The sequence below is a fragment of the Ruditapes philippinarum genome, unplaced genomic scaffold (assembly GCF_026571515.1).
Source record: "Ruditapes philippinarum isolate M1 unplaced genomic scaffold, ASM2657151v2 ctg1512_1_1_1_1, whole genome shotgun sequence".
Lineage (NCBI taxonomy): Eukaryota > Metazoa > Mollusca > Bivalvia > Venerida > Veneridae > Ruditapes > Ruditapes philippinarum.
In genome coordinates, this window is record NW_026858470.1 from 242482 (window position 1) to 270040 (window position 27559).

At 32.5% G+C, this 27559-nt stretch overlaps 2 protein-coding genes across 2 annotated transcripts in view; one reads left to right on the plus strand and one right to left on the minus strand.

Annotated features, from left to right (window-relative positions):
- Positions 1 to 18521, plus strand: part of LOC132753249 (transmembrane protein 184B-like) — a 44215-nt gene extending 25694 nt beyond the window's left edge. The window contains 2 exon segments of the mRNA XM_060743688.1: positions 8930 to 9099; positions 9769 to 18521. Coding sequence (XP_060599671.1) covers positions 8930 to 9099; positions 9769 to 10376 — 778 coding nt within the window. The 3' untranslated portion in view covers positions 10377 to 18521.
- Positions 18522 to 25353: 6832 nt separating this feature from the next.
- Positions 25354 to 27559, minus strand: part of LOC132753250 (uncharacterized) — a 32584-nt gene continuing 30378 nt past the window's right edge. Inside the window, exons 28-30 of the mRNA XM_060743690.1 lie at positions 27258 to 27426; positions 26665 to 26787; positions 25354 to 26105 (exon numbers count right to left, since the gene is read on the minus strand). Coding sequence (XP_060599673.1) covers positions 25996 to 26105; positions 26665 to 26787; positions 27258 to 27426 — 402 coding nt within the window. The 3' untranslated portion in view covers positions 25354 to 25995. The remainder of the gene's footprint in view (positions 26106 to 26664; positions 26788 to 27257; positions 27427 to 27559) is intronic.

The following is a 27559-nucleotide window of genomic DNA, read 5'->3' on the forward strand; positions in this document are numbered from 1 at the left end:
GCCTGCAGTTAATTTGGAAGACTTCATTTAATTGATTTCCATATAAGATTATCATAAATCATCATAGATTAAATATAAAATCATCTTAAGTTATAAGTCATCAATACTCTTTTAGCTGAGAGCTTTCTTTTGAGTGATCATTGGCTACAATATTCTTTTAAATCATAAATCCCTATGGAGCAATTTCAGCAGCAAGTTGGCAATAAAGAGGCAGTAGAGGGTGAAATCAGAACAGTCAATATTGCCATATATAAGTTTGAATATAATTTATTGTGCTTTGAACTGCTGTAAAAGTTTGATTAACCATTTTGTCTGCTAGCATTGATAATTTGCTTAAGCCATTATGATTTAGCTGATTCAGCTTATCCGTTCCCATGCTGTCTGACAGGACCCTATACTGCCGGCTTCTAAATTTTAACATTTTGATATCAACACCCCTTATAAAATAACAATGGTCAGGTCCTATTTAAATGCAGGACTAGTCCATCCTACAAATTTAGCATGGTAATAGTTTTTCAGATTTACTTGGTCATGACTTCATTTGATTGTGAACCTTTTCTTTTAGAAAATTTAAATATAATTATTTTAAGTTGCGACATGGTTGCTGAGTGGTTAGCGCATCGGATTAGTAATCTAATGATTGCTTGTCGTGTGTGTTCGAACCCGCTCAGGAGCAAGTTGTTGCTTCTTTGAGCAAGAAACTTTACACTCATTGCTCAGTACTGGTTGGTTCCTGATGAATGGATTGAAAGTGTGTCTATAAGCTTATAGCTTCATACACAATCAAACTAAGATAAATTCTGTATAAACCAAATATTATTACTGCCCAGAATTCCTCCGTGTATTTTATAAAGAATGATATATATATTTTGATACTTTGTTTCCGTGTCTAATCTTTTTTTTCTCATAACACCCTATAATGAGTGATCATACTTTTCTGTAAGAAAGCGACAGAAATCTTCCATCAATGTATTCCCATAAGGAGTTGACTTTATCTGTTTACACATGTAAATGGTTTTCATTTAGTGCTATTCAGACATGATCTATGTCTTGACAAAATAAGAAACAAAAAAAAATCCGTGATATATTTGATTATAATTATATTTCCATTTTGTGCTTCCCATATTAAGTATAAGAGGAATTGTTAAGGCTTCATTTTATTTGTCTATGTTCTTTCTGGCTATCTTACCAACACAAAACTTTGTCTTGATTATTTTTGTGTATAGGATATCTGAGATGATTTGTTAATTGTTCATCGAGTTATGGCCCTTTATTTTATGTATTTTTAGTTTTCATTGACTTATGGCCCTTTATTAACCAGGTTTTCAATTTTGAAAATCCTGGTTATTAGATTGGGGTATGGCGGGCGGATGGGCGGGCGGGCGTCAAACGAAATTGTGTCCGCTCTGTAACTCTTCAACCCTTTGAAGAATTTTGATGAAACTTCAGACAAATGTTTACCACATCAAGATGACGTGCAGAACGCATGTTCCGCATGGCTGGCTCCAAGGTCAAGGTCACAGTGACATTAACATTGAAAATCCTGTCCCGCTCTGTAACTCTTCAACCCTTTGAAGAATTTTGATGAAACTTCAGACAAATGTTTACCACATCAAGATGACGTGCAGAACGCATGTTCCGCATGGCTGGCTCCAAGGTCAAGGTCACAGTGACATTAACATTGAAAATCCTGTCCGCTCTGTAACTCTTCAACCCTTTGAAGAATTTTGATGAAACTTCAGACAAATGTTTACACATCAAGATGACGTGCAGAACGCATGTTCCGCATGGCTGGCTCCAAGGTCAAGGTCACAGTGACATTAACATTTGAAAATCCTGTTTACATGATTTTAACTTGATTTGGCAGTCAAAGGTCATATCATCTTTGGAGGTAATTTAAAAAAGATATGATATATTATTTCATGTCTACTTTGTAACTTGTTTTTCATTATACAGAATTATCAAATATAATTATAGTGAACAAATTCTTCTGTGCTGAACTCGTCCTACATTTCTCAACGGATTTTGTTCAAACTTTCACAGAAGCTTTGTCATCAAGCACCCTGGCACATATTGTCGGGGTTTTGTGATTGGATAGTTTTTGACCTAATTATGGCCCTTTGTTTTTTTCCTTATACATAATATTATAGTGAACACTTCTTCAGTGGCAATTCCTCCTACATTATTCATGTTTTACATTGCACATAGTTACATTGTTTGTTGCTTGTATTTGTATTTCAAATACAACATATTTATCTACAATGGCGATAATTGAAAACCTGGTTTCATGGCATTGCCATGTTTCTTGTTTTATGTATTTTTAGTTTTCATTGAGTTATGGCCCTTTATTTTTTGTATTTTAGTTTTCATTGAGTTATGGCCCTTAATTTAATGTAATTTAGTCTTCAGTGAGTTATGGCTCTTTATTTTATGTATTATAGTTTTCATTGAGTTATGGGCCTTTATTTATGTATTTTAATTTTCATCAAGTTATGGCTCTTATTTTAAGTTATGTAACTCTCTCTTAGCTATTTCTCCTAATTTTACTACAAAATTTTAATAGTGTAAAAGTTAAAAAATTCTGTACATTCTTATTAATTATATTTTCCTTATACTTTTTGTACAGTCTTAAGGGCTTTGAATTATCTTCTCTAATTGAGGATTCTTCCTAATTTCTGTTTCAGATCTGACAATCGGTATTAATGAGTAGTTTAATTTTACAGTTATGAGGCCCTTCCTGTGTTATAACGCATTTTGCCTTGCCTTCTTGACATGCTGTATTGATTTCTGACTTGTAGTTATGATATCCGACTTGTAGTTATTATCATACCTGACTTGGTGTTACCATATCTGGCATAAAATTCTGATATCTGACTTTCCATAATGTTTTATGACCTGAAAAAAATGATATCTGACTTTGCACTATGATGTTTAACTTGATATAACAGTATCTGACTTGCAAGAGTTATGTCTGATTTGCAAGAGTTATGTCTGATTTGCAATAATGATATCTGACTTGCAAGAACAATATCTGACTTGCAAGAACAGTATCTGACTTGCAAGAACAATATCTGACTTGCAAGAACAGTATCTGACTTGCAAGAACAATATCTGACTTGCAAGTACAATACCTGACTTGCAAGAACAATATCTGACTTGCAAGAACAATATCTGATCTGCAATAATGATATCTGAGTTGCAAGAACAATATCTTACTTGCAAGAACAATATCTGACTTGCAAGAACAATATCTGACTGCAAGAACAATATCTTACTTGCAAGAACAATATCTGACTTGCAAGAACAATATCTGACTTGCAAGAACAATATCTGACTTGCAAGAACAATACCTGACTTGCAAGAACAATATCTGACATCTGACTTGCAATTATGTTATCTGACTTGCTATAATGATATCTGACATTTGTCTTGCAGGAATGATATTTGACTTGTAATTATGATGTCAATTATTAAATAATATTCTAACTTTCTGTCTTGAGGTATGCTGCATAAGTTAACATACTAACTCAGTTTTCGATATTGCTTTCTAGTTTGATGCAGAATTGTGATGGCATTGTGTGACCATTGTTTATAGCCGAATAAAAATGCTGACCAGCAACATTGTATTTGATTCTTTTAGAAAAATTTTACAATTTTTTAAAATTTTTATTCTTATTGTTTTTGTTTTTATCTCAATAGTAAGGCTTGCATTAGATATCTACTTGATTAGATATTTTATACATGATATTTTCAGTATAATACAGACTAAACATATAGGTTCTAAATCATAAATATAATAATCTTTCAACTTGACTTTATAAGTCAATGAAAAGACCACAAGTTTAAGGAATAGTTTAAAAAAAAAAACCGATTTTTTGGGGAAATTTCCTGAAAAATTTCTAAACAGAAAAAGCTAGGGACAGTTTGAAAAAGGCCCGTTTTTGGGGGAAATAAAAAGGGCATTTTATTTTACACAAGTTTTTTTCTGGGGCTCATATGTAATGAATCAGGAATCAGTGCTTTTTATTATATGGGGAAACATTTCATCTGCCCTTTAAGACCCAAAAATTTTTGGGAAATTTTTAAAAATGGGGGCGCATTATTTCCTTTCAAAAAAGTTTTATAAAAATTAAAGGGCCTTTTAACCGGGTTTTTCATTTATAAAAAACAAAAAACCCCAATGAAAAACAATTTTTAAAAAAAAGGAAAAAAAATTTCCCAAGTTCCCTTTTTTGGGGCCTATTTTCAATCACAATTTTGATTTTTATTTTTTTGGGGGTATATTAAAAATTTAAACCCGTTCAACACTTTGTCCAGGCGTCTCTTTATGTTAAATTTGGATCAGGGTATCATGGGTCACACCGTCTGCTGATTGAAAAAAAACGGGAAAAAGCCCCCTATTTTTTTGTTTTGGGTGGCAAAATTTTAAGGAAATGTTGAAGTCTGATTTAAGTTTTTCATCATCTGTAAGGGGGTATAATTTTATTGTAGTCATATTCTAAACACTTGGTGTATCCAAATTTGCATTAACCCTTTTTCTCCCTAAAAACTTTAAATTTGGGTTGTCCAACCCTTTTAATTCGGACCCAAAATTCCAAAATTTAAAGGGAAAAAATTTTCAAAAATTTTACTGACTGAATAGCTTGACAGTGCAAAATATGATTAGACGGTACAAAATGCCCCTTTTCTTTTTTCTGGATTTGGGTTTAAAATGGAATCTGTTGCTGCCTACACTTACATGTAGTGTTAATTATAAGTCAATTCAACTCGTACCCCTTGAGTTTGTTTTATAAACTTGCTTTTAATTTGGGACAGTCATTATCACATCTAGCATTTAAATGAATATACCTGTAGTTCGAAGACTGTGAAATGGTCTGCTTTTATATATTACAATTTTGAAGAACTGAGACATTTCTAATTTTCTTCTAGGTTTTCCTAAAATTGATAATAATTACAGAAAATTGAAACATTACTTATACAGGTTTTGTTTAATTTTCCTCCAGATATGACACCGCATTTCTCGTATTTCTCGATCTTCTCTCTTAATTATTTTTATATGAGCCGTGTCACAACAAAACCAACATAGTGGGTTTGCCACCAGCATGGATCCAGACCAGCCTGTGCATCCGCGCAGTCTGATCAGGATCCATGCTGTTCGCTTACCAACCCTTTTAACGAGAAACTGATAGTGAACAGGCTGGTCTGGATCCATGCTGGTCGCACACCCATTATGTTGGTTTTGTTGTGACACGGCTCATATATAGCCAGCATTTCAAGACACATAAATAAATTAACTGTAAGAATGCTGGCTGCAGGAATCAGCAAAATGTTAATAGTGAAGAAATTGACACTACTTAATGGTATTCATATGACACATACTGAGGATTTTATTTCCCCTTTTTGAGCATTTTGTTCTTAGCCTGCTTGAGGCAACAGATTCTACCCATGCCCTCAGTCAGATCATGGTCTGCACTGTGTTTGCTATTTAAGAATTCTCCCTAAATATGTTAAATGGTTTGGGCCAGATTGAAAGATGGACAAGTGCATTCAAGGTATATTTAAGTGTGGTAAGGGTTAGATATTTAAAAAAAGAGCTTTAAGGTCCCCTCAGTAACAATTCTTTGTACCAGTACTTCAAGTACTTTGATTACTCAATCAAGGAGACTGTAAATATTGATACATATCTTATATAGATGATTTGCAGAATAATTTTGCATGTATAGATTAACAATGAATGAAACTGCTGCATGTCATAACAGTAACAAAACCTCTTGATAGAATTTGAGCAATGAAGTCAAACAAGACTGTATCAGTTATTGGAAATTAAATTACTAAAGGCAGTTACATTTTCAGCTCCAGTTAGCTACCATATCATACCCAAAAATTAAACAATGTCCAAACATTGCATCTCATAATAACAGCATGAGTTATGTTTCTATGAATTATTTATGGTATATCAAGTAACTTAAAAACATGTTTTGTAAAAGCGATATCTTGTTAACTAATTTTGACTCAAAACAACTCATCTTCTTTTAAAATATATTGATCATGTTTAAACATGTCTGGAAATGTGTGATAATAGAAGAATTCCCAAGAAAGTCTCTCAACACCAGTGTAAGCAGTGATCACCAAGCTTGTTATGTTTAAAGATCTTCCCTTTTTTTTAAATGGCTGCCAAATTAGATGAAGGAATCGCTTCTTATGTTTCATGAAACTTCACCAATAAACTTCTCATGTCTCCCAACGGGCAAAATTTGAGATTGTCATGTTGCTGGTTAAAGTAAAGAAATTCGCTCAGTTTTTACTGTAATTGTTTTAATGATAATTTTGTTTTGTTATTTGTACCAAAGCCATTTTTAGCTTGCCTGTGTCATTGTGTCAAAAACTTTTATTGAGCTGATTATTCAAAAATTTTGAAAGGGATCAGCACCAAACTTAAATGAACTACTTATTTAGACAAGATGCAGTTGCAAGAATTGGGCATTTTATATGAAAGCAATAGTTGTAGGAGTTATGCTCAATAGAATAAATTCCCTTTAAAACAATTTTTTAAATGGCTTAATAAGTAGGAAAATTTCGAAGTTTTAAACATGAAACTTGGTATTATTTATTATTACGGCAAGGCAAATTGTAGATAAAGACATTACTGAGCAAATATATTAGATATGCCCCTTAGATATTACCAAATAATGGTTATTATAGAATGTGCCCTGAAGAGCGAGCATTAACACCACATTCGGCTCTTGTAATTTTGTGAATGACTTTCTCGATGCTTGTATGATCAGTTTTAGCAGTTTATTCAGAAACATTGAACTTTCATTAGTAAAGAAATAATGCACCCTTGACCAGTCATTATAGAAGAAGGAAATCAATTTGTAAATACATTGAAGCATTGTTGCCAATTGTCAGCTTCAATCAAACTAACAATGTGTCGCTAGAATTGCCTAGAATAGAGCATTAAATGCTCAAAGTTAGAAACTAGATTCCTCTGTATCCTATGTCAGCCACTGTGAAGTGTCTACTTTTTGATTGTTAACAGTTTCCCTAAGTTAAACAAACTTTTTTGATCAGATAAAGAGTAAAATTAAAATGCAGTCATACAAACTGGATGGGAAAGCCAGAGGTTCCATTTCTTATTTCTAGAATTATGTTCCATTTACACAATTTTGTTTGTCTGACAAACTTTTTCAAAAGTTACACAAACTAATAAAGCTACAGACTTTGTTTTCCTATCTCTAGGGTTAAGTTATACCATTTGTTTGTCTGGTAAACTGTTGCAACAATAATACAAACATAGCTACAGACTGATTGAAGATACACCATTTGTTTGTTCATGCAGTGATTTAAACAATGAAAAGAAGACACAGGTTCTGATTCCTATTTCTAGAATTAAGTTACACTGTTTCTCTGATAAACTTTTTAAACAGTCCCAAGAAGGGAGACACACTGAAGCTATATTGTTTCTTTGATAAACTATTACAGCAGTCATACAATCTTTGCCTGATAAACTGTTAAAGCAGTCACACAAACCAGAAATTAAATGCACAGACACTCTTGTATACATTTTTTATCAGCGTATGTTATATCAGTGTCAGCTTATTGATAATATTGTGAGTCTAAGAACTTAACTGATATAGCAAAATTGTCCCTAGTTAAATTGCCAACAGATTAGTCACCCAGGGAATGGAATTCTGTGAATTGTTACACTGTATTTAATTGTTTGAACTTATTGCCTCATGATATGTAAGCATGGTTATATGTGGCCAATTTCTATCCCTGAAGTCTATATAAACACCTCCAGAATCTAAGATTCAGTACGTTCTACATCTACATAACTAACATATTATACAATATGATTAAAGAGGGATAAGAAAACAAGCTGCATCTTGTACAAGACGAATCATTTCAGAAGACAAACTTCCGATTCGCTTTATTTGTATTTCTGAAGACCTGTTCATTTGTTTGTCTTGGTTGATAATTATATGCTTTTATCGAGCCATGCAGTCTGATGACATAAAGAAAAACTGTACCAAGACTTGAACTTTGGCCATATTTTCTAAAAAAAACTGGAACAAAATATCTCTCTCTTCTTGTATATTTAAGGAACTCAACAGGAGGTCAAAAGCCCTAAATGTTAGATTTTAATTTCTTTCATAAATCAGCTGGGGCAATTAAAACAGAAAGGTATGCAGAAGATTATAAAGTAATATTCCAAAAAATAAATTGAAAAGCATAAGCATATTTTTGTGCTATTTTAAGCCCAATTGAAGTGAAAAGTGTTGCAATGCACAATTTTCACAATTAAAATAATTATTCTGGAAAAACAGAGAGAGCAAATGATCTGAAATTTTGCACTTAAGTTATTGGTCTAGACCTATATCAAATGGAATATTAATCTCAAAATATTATCAGTCCCATCATGTCAAAAAAACCTCAGTGGAGTCCCTTTAAAGATGTTAATAATTACCAATATAATGTCCATTTGTCAGTGAACCTGACTAAATCACATTTGTATTTTGCATCATGAGGGTGTTTGGCATATTCTAAACTTTCATGAAATAGTCATGAATTTTAATAAGAACAGGATTAAATTTTTTGCTCAGTGATTTTACAATAAAAAAAAAAACCCTTAAATCTTACTAGATTAAAGGGACATGATAGGACTGAAAATAATTTTTGGAAATTTATCATTTGATGTTGGTCTAGACCAATATAGTGAGTGCATCACTTTGTTTTACCAGAAAGATTATTTAAGTTGTTAATTGATCCAAAATGGAGCAACGCTTTTCACTCAAATCAGGCGAAGAATATTTAACAAAAAAATATGAATTTTAATTTACTTTTGAGCATATTTCTTAATTATATTTTGCATATTAGTTTCAGCAGATCAAAATTCAATGTTAATCTAATTATGTATGTTTTATTACAGACCAGCAAGTGGTTACCTGTACATCACCATCATCTACAACATCTCGGTCAGTCTGGCGCTGTATGCACTATTCCTGTTCTACCATGCTACAAGGGACCTGCTCAGTGCGTACGATCCCGTCTGGAAGTTTCTCACCGTCAAATCTGTCATCTTCTTGTCCTTCTGGCAAGGTAAGTTATCTTGATCATTTTCAATTAAATGGTGAAAGAAATTTCTATGCTTGCAGTCATAATAATTAGGATTAATATTTGTAATTGAGTTGTGCTAGTAACTAAAAGCAATTTTCACTGTTTTGACAATTTTAAGATTTTATAATATAGCCCCAAGGGAAAAATCTAATAGTTTTTTGCTGTCTGGGTTAGTGCTGACTTTGACCTCTATGCACCATTTAATGTAGTTATATAATAATAATAATGTGAAGTTTTCTCGAATTTGTTACACAAATTGTTATTTTGTAAAGCATTAGATGGAATTTTAGCAAAAGTCAGTATATGCTATATAAAGATTTAAGTACTGATCATAGATTGTTGTCAATTTTCACTTGTAACATCCATGTACATAGTTTATGCATAATGTGTTTGTCTGTGGGACCATTATCATATATGATACCAATTTGATGAGAATATTTTGATGATAACAATATAAATAACTTGATGGTATAATATTGCCAAGCATGGGATTTTAATTCTCAGAATTGTGTCAAAATACGAGTATTTCTCTTTATTAAAAGATTTCATTCCTTACACAGGAATGACAACATATCTCTTCTATTGCTAGAAAATGTAAAAATTAATAACTTGTAATTTTATGATTTAAACGATTGAGTTGTATGATTACAGGTGTACTGTTGGCTATTCTTGAGCACGCTGGCGCTATAAGCCCTATCTACTCGAAGGACGGATCAGAGACCGCAGGTATAGGTACTGTCTCAGCCGGGTACCAGAATCTCTTCATCTGTTTCGAAATGTTCTTTGCATCCATCGCCCTAAGATTTGCATTCCCTCACGCCGTGTACAGTTCAAGCCCCACCAACACAACCGGCAGGACGGTCTCCCTGCAAAGTATATCGAGCAGTTTGAAAGAAACGATGAACCCGAGGGACATGATGCAAGATGCCATTCATAATTTCCATCCCCATTATCAACAGTATACTCAGCAAGGAATGAAAGTCCCACACGAAGAGGAGCACAATGACACTGGCTGGTCGTACGATCAGTACCAGAACAGAAACGGTGCTCGTGAACACCAACAAAATGGCCATATGCCGAACTCTGAATCTTCTCATAAAGATAGTCGACATTCTGGAGGAGCAGGTAAAGACCATTCGACGGGATCAGTTCAGCACCCACCTCCTCCTCATAGTCAGGGAGGACCAAGGGGGGCAACTCCAAGTAGACGCTTTAATGAGAAGACAACTCTGCTTAGTTCCGATGACGAGTTTCAGTGATGGATCAGAACTTCATATGTATGTATATTCATTCACAGGAAAGCAAGATTTGAGAAAACAAAAGACAAAATGCTCGAATGTGTGGTGGTATATTGTTTGAACAAAAATCACGGATGGGTGTATTTGGGAATATATGACTGGTAATTGGGTTGTGCTGATCTTGTAATCACATGACATTATTTTAAGCTGTAGAGATCTGAAGGGGACCAGACAATATTACAGGAATTATTCCAGACATTATTTTTCCTCACATTGAACTATTAGTAATTAATTATTCAGTAAAGCAGGGTTTAATATTACAGTGTTAATTTTAAGCTGTATTTGTTCAAGAGTCAGTGTAGATTTAAAACAACAAATCTGCAATGTTTTTTTTATATATAATAAAATGAACCTACCTACTGTGTATATAATGAAACTTAAGTATTTTTTTTTCCGAAAATAATATTTCATGTTTATTTGATAAGCCAAAATTACTTTTTTAGATAATTCAACTAATTTCCTTGAATAGTACATTGTACAGTGTATATGAATATTTAACATAGTGCAATTCTCAGTTGCTGTAAATATTTAATGCTTTCAGATAAGTTGAAAAAAGTTGATTCTTTTTTCCTTTTTTTTTTTATAACATTTACATGTATATTGGCTGTTTTTGACTCATCACTATTTACATTTTAACTGTCTTTATAATGATAAATGTTGATATTTAGTTGTAGTTTTTAATCCCCCCAAAAAAAACTAAAAAAAAGAAACTTTTTGATAAAATATTTTGTTTTATACATATTCTCAAATAAGCACATGTACAGTCACAGGTTTAAACCCTGACCATGCTAAATATCTTAAATGGACTTTTCCATCTTTCAATATGGACTTAACTATTTATCATTTTTAGGGGAATTTTCAAAATATAAACTGACTGTGCTAGCCATGATCAGATGGCATGGATATGCCCTGGCTGATCTTGGCCTGTACTGGCCACATGAGTAGAAACAGTTGCCGCTAGCAGGCAAAGTGTGTGGAGCCAAGGGGTCAGCAGCCAAAAAAAAAAAAATATGAAAAAAAAAAATTGGTTGTTTGCTTTATTTGCATGACTGTAATTGAAAAGATAAGTTTGTGATTCAATGTTGGTTTAATATAACAAGATGTTTTTTGTTCAGTATGAGTAAATTTCATTTTGTGTTGATGAAAGTGTCAAGTTGTAGTTTAAGTTTCAGATTGTTATATTGTAAAATAAGACCATACTGTGACAGATTTCTGTTATAGAATGAGATCATGATATAATAACTTGAAATTCTGTTTTAAAATGAAATCATATTGTAACACATTGATGATTGGGTTACTGCTTAAATGTGAGATCATAATTTAATAACTGGAGATCCTGATTTAAAATGAGATCATGTTCAAGCAAAGACAGATCTTTATATGAGATTACAATGGATAAAATTGAAATAATGATTTATTGTACCAAGAACCTAGTGACTTTTTAAGGAAGATTTTGGGATTGTTCATTCAAAAAAATTATCAACTGGATTAGCAATACCAAAATACTTTGTTTTTGAATGCAAACTTTCTTTTCTCATTCCTAGGGCAAATATCTTACTTTTCTACATCCTGAATTTTAAAAAAATCAAGGTCACGTTATTTCATTTATGAATAAATCATAGATATAAATCTTTCTTTGTCTTAATGAATGCAGAAAACTCGAGCATTGTCTTTATGAATATAAAGTTATTGTGTGTTCTTTATGAATATACTGTTTTATAGTGTTTTTCTTTGTGAATATTTCTCATGTGCTCACATTCATGATTCTTTATTAAATTGGTAAAAAATGTCATTCCAATATGTTTTGCTTACATGATATATAAATAGAAATGATATGTAAGTAGAAATGGGGTAAATTTTATCGTAGAAATTGACTTAATATTTTCAGCTAAATTAGTATATAGTCTTGTTCATTTTTTAACAGTTTCATCATAGAGGTATTATTATTCGTGTAAGAATGAATTTTGGTTTAATTAGAGATTAGGAAATAATTTGGTGTAAAAGTGCTTTTGTATTATATATTATATACATGTAATGTACAGTCCACCATCATTTGCTTTGACCATTGCAAGCTTGTTACATTTTCAACTTGAGTCAAAATAAATTCTCAAAAAACATCATGTTTGACATAATATGACATAAAAGTAGCGTTTTTTTGTAAACCAGGTGAAAAGTTAATAAATTGAAATGAAATTTTTGTCAAACAACTTTAGTAATGATCAATTTTGAAAACAAAAGTAGCACATAAAATTTGTACAAATTTTTCTCCCCAATATTTCTTTTTCGGGAGTATATAGTTGCCAGAATGTCCTTTCTCACTGTTTCACAGTGTTGGAGCAGTATTTCTAAACACTGGCAGAAATCATGATCACAAAGTAGAAAAATATCACTTATCACTTATCAATTTTTTTCGGCGATTTTTAATTTTCATTCAGTTTCTTACATAGATCGATGTGAAGATTAATTAGATGTCTTAGAGTGTATTTCGGCAGCTTAAAAGGCGAGATGTTAGCATTTAATCATTCATGGGCCTTATTTGGTATATACCGGAATATGGTGTCTACTTGTAGTGTGGTGCTTCAACACTGTTTTAAGTCTCACTCATAGATTTGCCTGATTTTCTAAGTAGTATGGTCAAGTATTTGACTTTATCAAAGCACCATGGAGCGTCAAGCACTTTAAATGACATTCTTGTTGAAATAATGTCATAGTATTAAACATAGGAAGTTTTGAAATATTGACATTTTGAAGAAAATTTTAATAAAAATTAGGATAAGTGAGGGATAAAAAATATGTTTTCCAATGTTAATAATTTTTCTAGTATTGAGATAAATTGTTTAAATTGCACTTTTGTTGTATATGTAGGGGGTGGGGGGAGGCATTTCTTTTTTGTTTTTGTTTTTCTTAAAACAACAACAAAACTTTTGAATATTATTAAAGAAAGTTACATTATGTTGACAATTATGAGCTAGATATATAGCTACATGTATTTACTTTGTTGATAAATTGATTTTTTATATGTATTTATGATAGTTTTTATCTGTGTAAAGTTAAAACCTGATGTTTTATTTTGTATATGAAGAATTTGTGATAGTTTCATTTTTCCCCACCCTTTCTCCCACTTAGAATAGTGTTATTTATTGATGTCTTAATTCTTGAACCAAATGTTTATCGTAATTATATACATGTATATATATATTTTTGTTAGCATTTTAAAACAAACACAGTGTACATATCATGGTTGGTCAGTCATCATTTTGTGAACAAAAGAGAAAAGAGAATTATGTGTGGTCTTCATTAAAGAATAAAAAAGATTTTTATGTTTTAAGTTTTATCACTTTCGCTGTTCATATATCATTTTCAGAAGAGGTTACTTTCAGTTAGTCTGTTGTAAGTTAAGTTAAAGCAACTCTCCCACACACTGTGGTTTGAGTGTTTTCATCAAAAGATAAAATAACACCGTAGATTTATACATCTACATGTAACTGAATGATTGATACAGGTCTTGCTCTGAGAAATATCAACTTATGCAAGATTTTGTTTTGTTTTAAACTGCCATAATTGAAAACTGTTCCAACATTTTATTTTGTAAATATTGAATTATCATACAAGCAGCAGTGTTTACATCTGTCTCAAGTGAAGCATAACAATATCACACAAATATCATGAAGACTGTAAACTTTTATCTACATGCATATCTTGTTAACATTACCTGATACAGTGTTGTTTAGGGGCCAGACAGTTTTAGCTTCTTATTTCAGTAGGAAGAGCATTGGATTTGTAATCCTTAGGTCACAGGTTCAATCCTTGCACAAGGCAAAATTTCTCTGTGACAATAAATCTTGAACATTGAGTCCACATGTCTCTCATTTCTGATTCAGAAATCATGTAGGAATAGTACCTGGTCACTTGCAGAAATATTGGTAATTACTGGATAGTTTTTTTCCAGGAAAGCCAGTTAGATCGTATTGTTGGACTGCCAATATATGACCAAAACTGTGTCAAAATTAGCACAAAAACCAAACCAAACAACAACAAAAAAAAACTAGCCTGTCCCCGCTGAAATATCAAACAACTGTGTGTGGGTCAGTACCTTTAAAAGAATAAACCATGAGTAAAGTATGACATGTTTAAAGAGTTTTGGTAGATAGAAATAAGCTTGTTTTTATCTTTTATCTTCTTTGTCTTCTGTAATTGTAGTCTTTTATCATAACTTGTGCTGGGGTACTTAAGATTTTAGTAGAGAATTTTTTAAAATTATTCATGCTAAAGCTTCCCCCCCCCCTCAAGAAATGGGTGTCTAAGGGGAGGGGAGTTTATTGTTATGCTACATCATTCAATCAGTGCCGTTGACATCATTTCTCTCTAACTGCTTGTGGGCATAGAATAAAACTCACAAGTGAGGTTGTACAGATTGTATTTCAGCTGTGGTTCAAGGATTTTTCATGGTTCTTGCTCTGTATTTTATCGTATTATTGTCAAAGTTGTTCTCTACACAATTTGCTTCTCACTAAATAGAAAATTCATTTGTCTCAAAAATCAGTTAGTTGGTCTCCACCAAACTAGGTATTAGTTAAGATTGGATTGTATTTTTTCTCAATTTCCTCACATAAATGCAAATCTTTTAAGTTAAACATGCTTTTTTAAAATACGCTTGTTTAGATTGCATCAGTCATTTTCAATGAGTTTAAGACAGAAATTGCAAATAAAGTATTTCAAGTTATTTTGCATGCTTGCTTATAGATATATTCACAAATATCTCAGTACTTGGAAAGGAAATGTCATGAAAATTATCTAGAATGGTAAATTTATGTCTTAAGTTATACAACATTTCAATAGGTATTAAGTTTAATTTTACCAAATTTAAATGTATACATATCTACATTGTATGTATAAATACGTTTTTGAGTCGTAAATTTTCATTTGCATGTAATATTAAGACAGCAAAAAATTAATGTATATACAGTATATATTAATAAAAACTAATATTTATTGTATGTCTTTTAGATAAAAGTTTGAATTTCTATGGATGTTCATAAAAATAAAGATACAAAAAGAAATAAAAAAGAAGAAAAAAAATGGCATTGGTTTGTGCGTGTTTGAAATTTCAGTATAATTGTTTGTAGATATTGGTTATATAACTATCTTGTGTTATTTATATTGCACAATATATGAAGATTTAATGGGAACTTCTCCCATTTCTAGCTACAGTAAATGATGAATAATTTCCAATTATCTTCTCAGTTGCTAAATATACAACTTTATTAACTGTAAGTGTACGGTGATTAATGTACCACTAAGCCTGCTGCAGTATAGAGCCAGGCCAGCCTGCACATCCGTGCAGTCTGACCAGGCTCTATACTGTTGGTAGCTTAATATTTGTGTTTTGATATTCAAATCCCTTAATTTTCAAATGGACTGTTCCAAATCAAAAAATTGGGCAATTCCATTACACAAATTCAGCAGGTTAAGGGTCTGATATAAGAGTTGTGTAAATAAAAGAAAAAAGAAAAAACACATAAAAATATCCCACCTCAGTATCGAAAATAATGTGTTCTTTATTATCTCATTTGTTTCTTATCTCATATTTGTTTTTGTTGTTGTTGTTTATTTATTTTCTTAACATACATTGTATGGTGATAATCTAGTCCTTAGATGTATGTACACGTGTTGTAAGAACTCATAATTGTTTTGTTAGGACTTAACATGTGTTGTTAGAGCTTTACACATACTGATGAAACTAAATATGTTGTTAGAATTCTACATATGTTGTTAATGTTAAAATTCTACACATGTTTTAAGAAGTCTACACATGTTTGAAGTCTACATGTTCTGTTAGAACTCTACATGTGTTGTAAGAACTGAATCCTACACATGTTGTTTACTAAATAGAAGCATTGGCTGGTTCTGTTTTAATATGATTAAAAATAAATATTATTTGCCAAATGTACAAGTGAAAAAGAAAACATATCTGAACTTCTCATGAACCTTTTTAACATGTATGCTGTTTAGGACAGAACATTCTCAGATGTTTCTCCTGCAAGTTGTTCACATCAATTATCTAGGTCCCATTTTAGAGTTTGCCACTTAAAAAAAGTGTAAACAGGTAATAACTAGTATACCGTTTACAAGAAATTTCTAGATAATCAGAAATTACATTTTGTTCAGACAAACCATTCTGGCACTTGTTTTCTGTTTTGTTGATGGTTGTGCCCCACAAATAGTAATGATTTTGCTGTATATCACTTTTACAATACTAAATTTACAAGATTTAATAGTAAAAATGAAATCCTTTACTTTTCAAGCTTTTAGGAAATATTTTTCTTTCTTTTGTCTTTGACTACAAACTGAAGATATCTACACATTCCTGTCAGGCAAACAATTACTTAAACATTTGATGAATGGGGATGTTGAAACTGTATTATCCAAATATCTGCCAAGAAAATTATAAGGAAATAATACTTTAAGGGGGTACTATGTCTTAAGTATGAAATATAACTTCTTCATTGTACAAAAAAATAGCATAGTAAGTCAATGAACACTTGCCATGCATTTCCAGATTTTTATTTAGCTTGATATTTTTTATTTCACTGCTATGCTACAAAACACTGCCATGGAATTATAATTCAACTTCACTTTGCTTAATGGGAAACTGGAGACCTGGCAAATATCAATTTAAAACTGAAAATTTTGCCATTCCTAATGGATTACAAAAATACAGTATAAAAATTTCAATTGTTTTAACATTTTGCAAATGAAATAAGAGACGGTGATGTTTCCATTGAATAATTTTTACAAATGTTAGAGATACATAGCAAATTATGTATGTGGCTTAAATGCAATGCAGCGGAACTTTTTTTCAGCAAGTACTCAATAAAATGTACCCAAGGTGCAGTGTAGCCAAGTGGTTAACATGTTGGACTTATTATTTAAGAATTGCTGGCCATTTGGGTTCAAACCACATCAGGGGCAAGCCATTGTTAAGTTAGCAAGAAACTTAACTCACTGCTTAGTACTAATTGGTTCCAGGAAGTATTTAAGAGTGTTTGAATAAGCTTGTAGCTACCAACACAACCAAACTAATATAAATTTGTGTAACTTTAATGTAACCTATCGTCTATAAAATATTACATTTGTACACATACATGCTTTATAGGTTTGTGATGTCATCAATTGACGTTTCCTTAATGATTTAGTTTTTGATTAGCCAATCCACACCTTTTAGTTGCCTATCATTCAAACAGGTGATGGTTCCCTGGTTGATGTGTGTATGATGTACTCATTTTAATTCTAGTATAAAGTGATTATTACTTGAAAAAAATAAAAATTTGATTAGGTGGCATATTTAATCATATGCGCTACTAAGTGTAATTGAATATCTTCCAATAAGCATATAAATGCCACAAATAAAATAAAGTCAAGAAAGAATATGTTATTATTGAGCAGATTTTTCATAAAACTTTAAATAAATTAAGAGGAGAACAGAGTGGGTATTATTTATTTACATGTATTTGATAATATTGATTCCATGGCAAAAAGGAACTTGTAAACAAATGGCATGAATCACAACTTTAAAAGCCAATATCAGGACAAGAAGATAATGATCTTTATTTCTTGAGCTTGATTTTTAATGTAAACACATTACTTTTTGCTGCTATTTCTAGTAAAGTAGTTGTTATGGCAACAAGTCATCAGAAATAAAGATGGGTATAATGAGTTTCTTCAATGACTTAAAATTAGTGCTAAAATAGTGCTTTTATCATGAATAAAAAAGAAAATTGACAAGTATTTGCATATTATTATGTACACATTTAAAAAAAACTTAGATGTTATTTGGGACTTTTATAGCTGTTATTTGGGATTTTTATAGCTTGGCAGTATACATGTTTGTTATGTATTATTAAGATGACTTATATCCAATAAGAATTCAGAATTATTGTACAGGCATGTTTACAATTTTAATACTGATACATATGAAAATAAGTCACAATAAATTGATAGTGTGAGTTTGTGTCAATTGTTTTATATTTGTGTAATTGTTGTATGTATATACATGTGCCAATGGTTCATTATCATGTTAATTGTGAATAAAAATTATTTCTTGTATGTAGTGTTTTTATTTTTCTTTGATCCAAAGATCAAAATTGGCCCTTCCCCATGAGTTGCTTTTTTGCGTAGACTTTTTAAGGAAATCAGAAATATCTTGGCCTAGAGCTTAAATGTGTGTCATGTGACATTGCCTTGACGGTCTAATGGTAAAAATTGGCAGCGTTCTTTGCTCACACATTGACTTTTAATGAAAACAATATTAAGAATTTTCTCACCCAGAAATCACATTTCGAGAGCTTAGATATTTGGCATCCGGCATAACTATTGCCCACTTCAAATAGATAGGTATATAAATCATGCCTTTTGGGTCAAAATTGACCCCGCCCTTTGGGTTCTTTTGTTTATATGGACTAACACATACATTGTAGCATTGGAATATAAAACTTTTTGTAGAACAACATAACTAAGAGCTTAGCTAATTGGTATGGAGCAATGTCTGGTAGACTTTTATAAAGTTACTTTGGTAAATAGACACTGACCTAGGTGTCGCATTTATTTCATTAATTTGTAATAAGAATTTTTTTTAACAGACTTAATAAAAAAACAGTTACATACCCTTCACTTCTTGCATTACCTAGCGAATCTATTTAAGCTGATATTGGTCCTATTGACCTACTGCTGCATTATTCAAGCATATTGACCTTTTCTACGATGAATCGCAGGTGGCTGATATAGGACCATGATGGTCTCTTGTTTGTAAAACTATATTTTTTACAGAATTAATAAGGCATTGCTCTTTTTATAACATCCTCTTGTGGGAAAGAGAACTATATCGTTGGTCTTGACTGGTTTTGACATTACTATGCCCCTTTTGCGACTAACAATTTGAATACAAATGTACAGGTTTCCTCGAACGAGTATGGTGAATCAAAAGCAATGGTTATCTTATCGATAAATGTATGGCTCCATCATAACTACCTAAAGCCTGTAGCGTTGGTATACTTAAACAATTTTCCTAAGTTTACTATGTAATATTTATATGTATAGATTCTTATTTCTTTGTCGAATTAGCCAAACAGATTGACTGATAAGCGTTAGTAAGTTGTCTATGTAATAATAATAACCAACACATTTAAAAAAAAAATAAATTGGCCAGTTGTGAAAGATTACTACGGAAATGCAGCGTCATATGATTTTTATTTACCTGGCCTCTTTTTTCCGCCAAACAAAAGACCTTTTTTGAAGCTGAAACATGCGCCATTGTAATAATGACTATGATTCTTGCAGTACCACTCACAACTTATCGGGTATGAGACGGATCTCTTGTGTCTGATTCAATACCTCTTTGCAAAGAGAACAATAACCACTGCACTTATTGCCTCGTCGACGATTATTGCTTCCTTGACAACTATTGCCTCGCTGATGCTTATTTCCTGGTCGAAGACTTTTTGCATTGTTGACGCTTATTCACCCTGGATGAACAAGTTTTGTCACGTGACCACAAATGCAAACGCCGATTTTACATTTCAGCAATTACGGACCCGATTTCAGGTAATCATTTGAAGATATCTTTTTTTCTACTGCATCCACAAAATTATGACCTAGACCTTAGGACCCGGCCTTAATTGAGCTTTTATTTTATGTATGTAGTAATTGCGAGGCTTCTGAGATTTTTTAGAACACTTCAACACAAATTTTCGTTTTGGTAGGCAAACGCCGATAGGTTTTACCTTTTCTAATCTTTTTTGTTCACTGGAAACCCATGTTGAAGGAAAATAATAGAAATTATATGTTTTTTACAAGTAATTTTCGTACCTAACTTATTCATTATTTCATTAGCAAGGTTATATTCGAGATAAACCCATGTTTTCCACTTGTTGTCGATTTTGCAAAAGTCGTTTGATTATGTAAAATGGGCAAACGTCGGTTGGTCATTTGAAATACACTTAACGAAACTTATAAGTACTCCGATTTCAAAATTGCAGGAAAACTCCGGTTTTGAAAATATATACTAAATGTTGAAAATGTTTACTGACTCTACTTTCTGACTGCATGAATGATTTTATAACAAAATCAATCATCCGAAACGCAAAATGAGGATACTATGATTACAGTTTATACAGTATCGACTTAGACTAGTTATTAGTAATTCTAACACAATAAAATAAAACATTGGTCGGAGTTCTTATAAGTTTCGTTAAGTGTATATGCAAGCACCCGTTGATGTCTTTTTGAACGCTGAACTATATTTGTCTCATTTCCAGAGTTCTTCATCATATTAAACAATTTCATTGCAAACTGATTCTAATAACATTCTGGCCACTACGCCCATGGTTTCCAGATTTATTGAATGTGTCGGAAGCTCAAACGTTATGTCTTCTATTGGTTACAAACGTGTTACAACAACCAAAATATCAGATATGTCATCCAAATACAGGTGTTCTGAAATTGACTGCACGGTTGCTATCGACAGACAGTTTAGAAAACGTTTTTTTCAAAACTTCTTACAACCAGCTGGAGAACTGGTACTCAAAAAGATTACTCCAGTAAATTAAGACAATTTATGATATGGTGTCGTCAAAAGAATATTGATTCCTTCACAGCATCCTTAAATATTTGTGCTGAGTTTTTATCAGATTTGTACAATAAAGGTTTACAGTAGGTTACCGCTCTATTTTATCTACAGTTTTACCTCCAGTAGATAGCACTCCTATTGGTCAACATCCGTTTGTTATAAGATAATTAAAAGTATTCAATTTAAGAACTCCTGTAACAAATTAAAGTTGTTGCCTGAATGGGATTTGCCTAAAGTTCTTAGTTCACTACAAAGATTTCCCTTTGAACATTTGAGAAAAACATCTATTGAATTTTTAACATAAAAAGTTGTTTTTCTTACAGCTATCACGACATTCAGGGGAGCCAGCCACATTCAAGCGTTGACATTAGAGGAGCTATTTCTGTGAAGGCAGATGGGGAAACTTTTATCAGACAAGGTTTGGCTAAACAGGATAGACCTGGTCATTCATCGGCAAAATTTTTTGTACCAGCTTTTAAGACCATCCAAGAAGAGCACTTGCTATCTATCTTAAAAGAACTAAATCCTTCAGACGTAAAGATTAAACAAGTTTATTTCTGACAATAAATGTACCTCATTCTAAAGCTTCTTCACAAACTTTGGCTTCATATATTCTTAAAACTATTCAAGAGACTTATGAAGATAAACATAAAAACGAAACAGCACATTCTACAAGAGCTTTAGGTCCAAATTCTCAACGCTGCAGATGGGTCAAAAGAAAACACCTTCGTTAAATTTTTTTTTGAAACAAGTAACTCCAAGTGATCTCACTATGTAGTTCAACGTCGCTGTATAGTTCAACCTAAGAAGATGGGATTTTTTTCTACATTTTAAAATCAAAGTTTATTCCCAGCGGATTTTGTGTGGAATTGACTTTTGAGAAGATTATATGGTTTTATGTATACATGGGATATACAGAAGTTTTATAAAAGTTTGTTATTCAAGAAGAAGAATGTTTTAAAATAAAAAAAGAGAAAATAGAGAAGTTTTTTGTTCAGAGAATTGCAATATTTGCAACTTGACTTAAATAACCACCGGTTTATAAGAATCTTACACAAGGCTGCCGGTACAGACCGGAATATCTGTCGAGTTTCCGCTTAATAGTTACCTGAGAACTAGATATTCCCGTCTGTACGAACAGCTGGTGTTTGATTCTTTTTCTTGCATATTACATGTCAAATATTTTCGGAACAGAAATTATGAAAACTGATGTATATATATCGCACTTTTTTCTTATAGTAGCGTATGAACATACAACTTCATTCATAAAGGAAAAATGACGTCATCCTAATAAAGGCGCGTGTCAATGACGTCATTTAAAGCACGCGACTTGAACAGGCTCAATCAAACCGAGCCTGCAACATTTTCAATTTTGCCGTGTTGGGCTTTCTTCATGGATTCTGTTTTTATCTATTTTATGATCACATCCGTGTTATTTGTGCCGTGTGGCGGCTGTTAAAAGTCTCCCCGTACATTTAATCAATGATGTTATATTTTCGATCCTTGAAGATCGTTCAGCACGACATTATTGTTGTGCTTGTGGTATTTTTAGTTTCAAGTTTTCGGCATTTTCTAGTTGGGTGGTTCCAATATTCCTACTTGAATAATGTTGAATCACCCTTAGGATATGTTGCCTGCTTTTTAAATTTGTCTTTTGACGTCTTATCTGTGATACGCAGGCTTCATAACCTCTGATCCCCTTTCAAAATTCCATTTTATTTAGCTCCGCCCATTGTTTTCTCGTTTAGGGCACACGCTTTTTATTACTTGGGGACCATACGCCGCTTTTCATGGAATGGCACGAAAGTGTCACATTGAAGGTTCCATGATAATTGCCGTATGAACACATCTGCGGATGTTTCTAAATTCATAATTTTACTATCTCATGTTTAAATGTTGAATTCTGCTTAAGCCGGTGCTAGGGGGCGTGGACGGTAACTTGCACTTTCCAGTACCGTCCATGAACAGGCTCAATCAAACCGAGCCTGCAGCATTTTCAATTTTGCCGTGTTGGGCTTTCTTCAGGGATTCTGTTTTTATCTATTTTACATGGGGGTGTAAGACAAAGAGTTCCAGCACCGGTGTAAAGGTAATCGCTATTGACCCACCATTAGCGGTAGGTACATTTCGGGGACACCAGTGAGGAGAGGTTTCGGGAAAAAACCAACGGTAGATTATAAGAATCTTACATCGGCTGCCTGTACAGACTGGAATATCTAGCTCGAGAATAACTGTTTACAGCGGTAACGAGGCTCTGTCGAGTTTCTGCTAAACAGTTTCCTGACAGCTAGATATTCCCGTCTGTACTGACAGCCGGTGCTTGATTCTTTTTCTTGCATGTTACATGTCAATAATTTCGGAACAGAAATTATGAAAACTGATATTCTCATTACGCACTTTTTTCTTATAGTAACGTATGAACATACAACTTCATTCATAACGGAAAAAATGACGTCATTTTAAGAACGCGATTCATTCATAAAAGGTGCGCATCAATGACGTAATTTAAAGCACGCGACTTGTCTTACATGGGGATGTAAGACAGACTTTTCCAGCACCGGTGTAAACGGTAGATAATCCTATCTGAGATGCAAGAAAATCCTGTCTGAGATGCAAGAAATATTATATACATTTGTATATCTAATATGTTCAACCGGCGTTTGCATATTTTACATGTTCAAACGACGTTTGCAAATTAGACAATACGGGGAATGACATGGGATTATGTCAAATATAACTTTGCTAATGGAATTATAAATGAGCTAGGGACGGGAATGGCATGTAAAAAGACATATCCTGTATTATTTTACCTCCACATGTATTTCCAGTGAAAAAAAAATGATAGGAAAAAGTAAAATCTATCGGCGTTTGCTTTGCGAAAAAAACATTTGTGTCGAAGTGTTCTAAAAAACTACTAAAGTCTAGTAATGACTACTCACATAATATAAAAGCTTAATTTACGCCGGGTCCTAAGGTCTATGTCTTATTTTTGTGCTCGCAGTGGAAAAAAAGATATCGCAAATATTTGCTGAAATGTTAAATCTGCGTTTGCATTTGTGGTCACGTGACAAAACTTGTTCATCCAGGGTGTTATTGTTATGTTGACGTTTATCGCCTCATAAACGACTTTTGCCTCAACGTACAGTGCTTTTCTACTGGCAGCTCGAAACTTTGGTTTGCCAACAATATGCGCCACTTTGCGTTCATTTTAACTGAATAAAATGTAATACAAGTCTCTGATTTTATTCACAATGTATTAAGCTTCAACTTGCTGGAATTTATAGTTATTAGTTTAGAGTCAGATCATACCTATACGTCTTCATACTGTTGACCGACCATCTTATGAAAAAAAAACGGATACCCTTATACTTCTATCAACGAATTCGACATGGTAAGGGTTAGGAATTATCCCGCAGATCATCATCCATGCAATACAACTATTTTCAAACGAACGGATGGACAAATTTCACCGTCAAAACACTTACGTGTAGCAGAACAAGTTTACATTTTGCCTTCATGCATCAAAGCCATGCGAGTTAATAATATTGTTGTTTAAATATGCACATGTTTATACAGATATATTAAATAACACATACGATGTCAAATTTCAAAATGAACTAATATTAACTTCATTAATGTGAAAATATGTTAAATGGATTTTTAGCTGAATAAGTAGAGCTATTGTAGTCACCCGAGCGTTGGCGTCGGCGTCGGCGTAACCACTTATGTTAACGTTTTTGTAATACCTTAAATATTTTCAAATTCCATTGACATACGGGTTTGACACTTTGCACACTTGTTCACAATCATGACCCCAAACTGTAGACAGGAGGATGTAACTCTATCAAGCATTTTGACAGAATAATGCCCCTTTTTCAACTAAGAATTTACGTTATTAAAGTTTTTGTAATACCTCAAATATTTTCAAAGTTCATTGACATAAGGCTTTGAAACATGTTGAAATTTTATACTCTTCTTTAGAGCATAATAGGACTCTCTCCAAGGCCTTTAACTGTAATATGGATTTAAAGAAAAAATTTGCCTTTTACTTTACTGAGAAAATTTTACCTGTTAATCAAGGCTTTTTTTTTACTATCAATCACTAAGAATAGTCGAGCGTTGCTGTCCTACCGACAGCTCTTGTTAAACTTTTCTTAGCACGACTTTTCATTTCTTATTACATGTAACTTTAAAATATAGCACGACGGAAAAACGTAAACGACTGAAGACAATGTCAGACACAAACCATATTGGATGAAAACAAACAAAAAATTAAAAAAAAACTTTATGCAACAGTACGTTTAATTCAAATATACATGTATATTTAAACATCATAAGATACTTCTCTAATTTGGTTTCAACATTTAATTTTGCTAGCTTTTGAAAGCTGGGAAGACTGTAATCATGTAAAAATGTTAAAAATTGTCGTTTGTTGCATTTTTGAAAATTATGCCATCGTCTGGAAGAGCGGGAATTTATGCATAGAAACATACCACGGAAAATCGGCACGCCGCACCATGGGTTGCCGCCTATATACAAACATACTGACAAACGACTTTGTACATGACAAGAAACGTTGAGGAATACAAAGTCTGGTCGAGTGTCAGACAGTTTGTTTGCAAAGTCTAATGCAAGTGCTGCTGAGGGTATGTAACTGTTCTGTTCAATTACACTCTATGTGAAAACTATTCATGACTAATTTGAGGGCCATTATGTCCATCTAAGGGTTTATAGTGAGTGAACAGTTGAAAGTCAAAAACGTTAACATTTTGTCACTATTCCTTTCAATTCTATAATTGAAATATTATATAATTTATATGTAAGGCACATTTATATTTTATCCTGAACAGTTCCCAATATCAAATGATGGTCAATCACTATTATAACAGTCAATCTTTTGAAACATTCAGTCAAGTCAGTTCAAATTGGCCATGAAAATATGAGCATTTTGTCACTTTAATATGGATAGGCCATAATATCATGTGGTAGTGAAGTAAAGTTTGGACTGTTCACTATCTTCTCCATATTTTGTGTCATGTACTGCTTGCAATAGTCTTTGACAGTTTCTGAAAACAGATAAATACGCATGAAAACTGATGGAACATTATAAAGGAAAGTTATTCAACAAACGAAACTAATACGATATTATAGCCACTTTAAGTATCTCAAACTCATTCCGTCATTTAACATTAATATTCAGACATGCTCCTTACTTAAAACGGCCTTCAGTTTTTCTAAAGTTAATTTTTAGATAAACTGTTTCATATAATTGTCAAATCAAAAGAATTAGGGTGTAAAATGACATTTGCCGTGGATTAAACGATAAAATACATAACAAAAAGAAAACTTCTCCATAACCCTAATCTTCGTGTCCTCTTAGTAAAGCTGATGATTTGTTTCCCGCCGAACTTCTATTTTTAGAAACGAGCGTCATTTGGTGCTCTATAAAAAAAACTCTCGGGATGCTGTTTTGAAGAAGGCCTAACAATCATATGTCTTTTTGATGCATATTTCCAAGATAACTGAATTGCTAAATTTGAAGCAACGCAGATTTTTTTCTCCAACAAAAAAGTAAAAGATGAAGGCTGCTTAAAAATCTCGTAGCGTTAATGTTTTAAGAATTACCTATAACAGGAGAAGTTTCCGACACAGCTTTGTATATTTCTATCACATTATGTTCATCAACTTTGCTTATTATGCCCACTTCAATAGTAGATTTCATATCCTCCATTTTAAACTTATCACCAGCTGAAATGTTGGATTAAAACAAGAATTATAACTGACGTTATAAATAGCCGCTGGTTTCATTTTGTCACACCATGTTTCAGTAAACTCTACACATGTATTGGTATATAGTATTTCCATACATGTTTCAAAGTAAATATGATTCTGTTCTCACTTCTTTTTTGTAGACATGCTGTTAAAGTTAACAAGCTTTAGCCAGTTGATATTGTGCCATGGTAAGAAATATTTGTCATGGGAAATTATTCATTATATTTTGCCATGGCAATTTTGCCACTGCAATCTTAAAATGACAATCGTTTTGGAAAATATAAACATGATATAATACTCTATCTTTTGTTTAACACCAAACACCATCCCGAAATTAGGATTACCCTATGTGCATACGAATGTATAACACTTATATATGTACTTCCTACAAGGACAAAACTTTCAAATATAACGAATAGCTTAATATTTGATATGTTCAATCTTACCTCTCCAAACATCTATGAGCATTAAACATGTGTAGTCATTAAGAGATGTACCGTTCCAATCACATGTATCCATCACACTTTTATATCCCTCTGGTAACCGACTATGATAAATATGTTGTAATAACCCCAAAAATCCAACGTGAGAAATTCCACTTATTTCTTTCATTATCTGCAACACGTATAAAGTAACATGCTATATTGTACAACGCTTAAATGTTGGACAAAGTTTCGCTGTTTGAACAAACGGCTTGGATGAATAGTCATAAACTGTTAGTGATAAGTCACATTAATGGTCATAACAT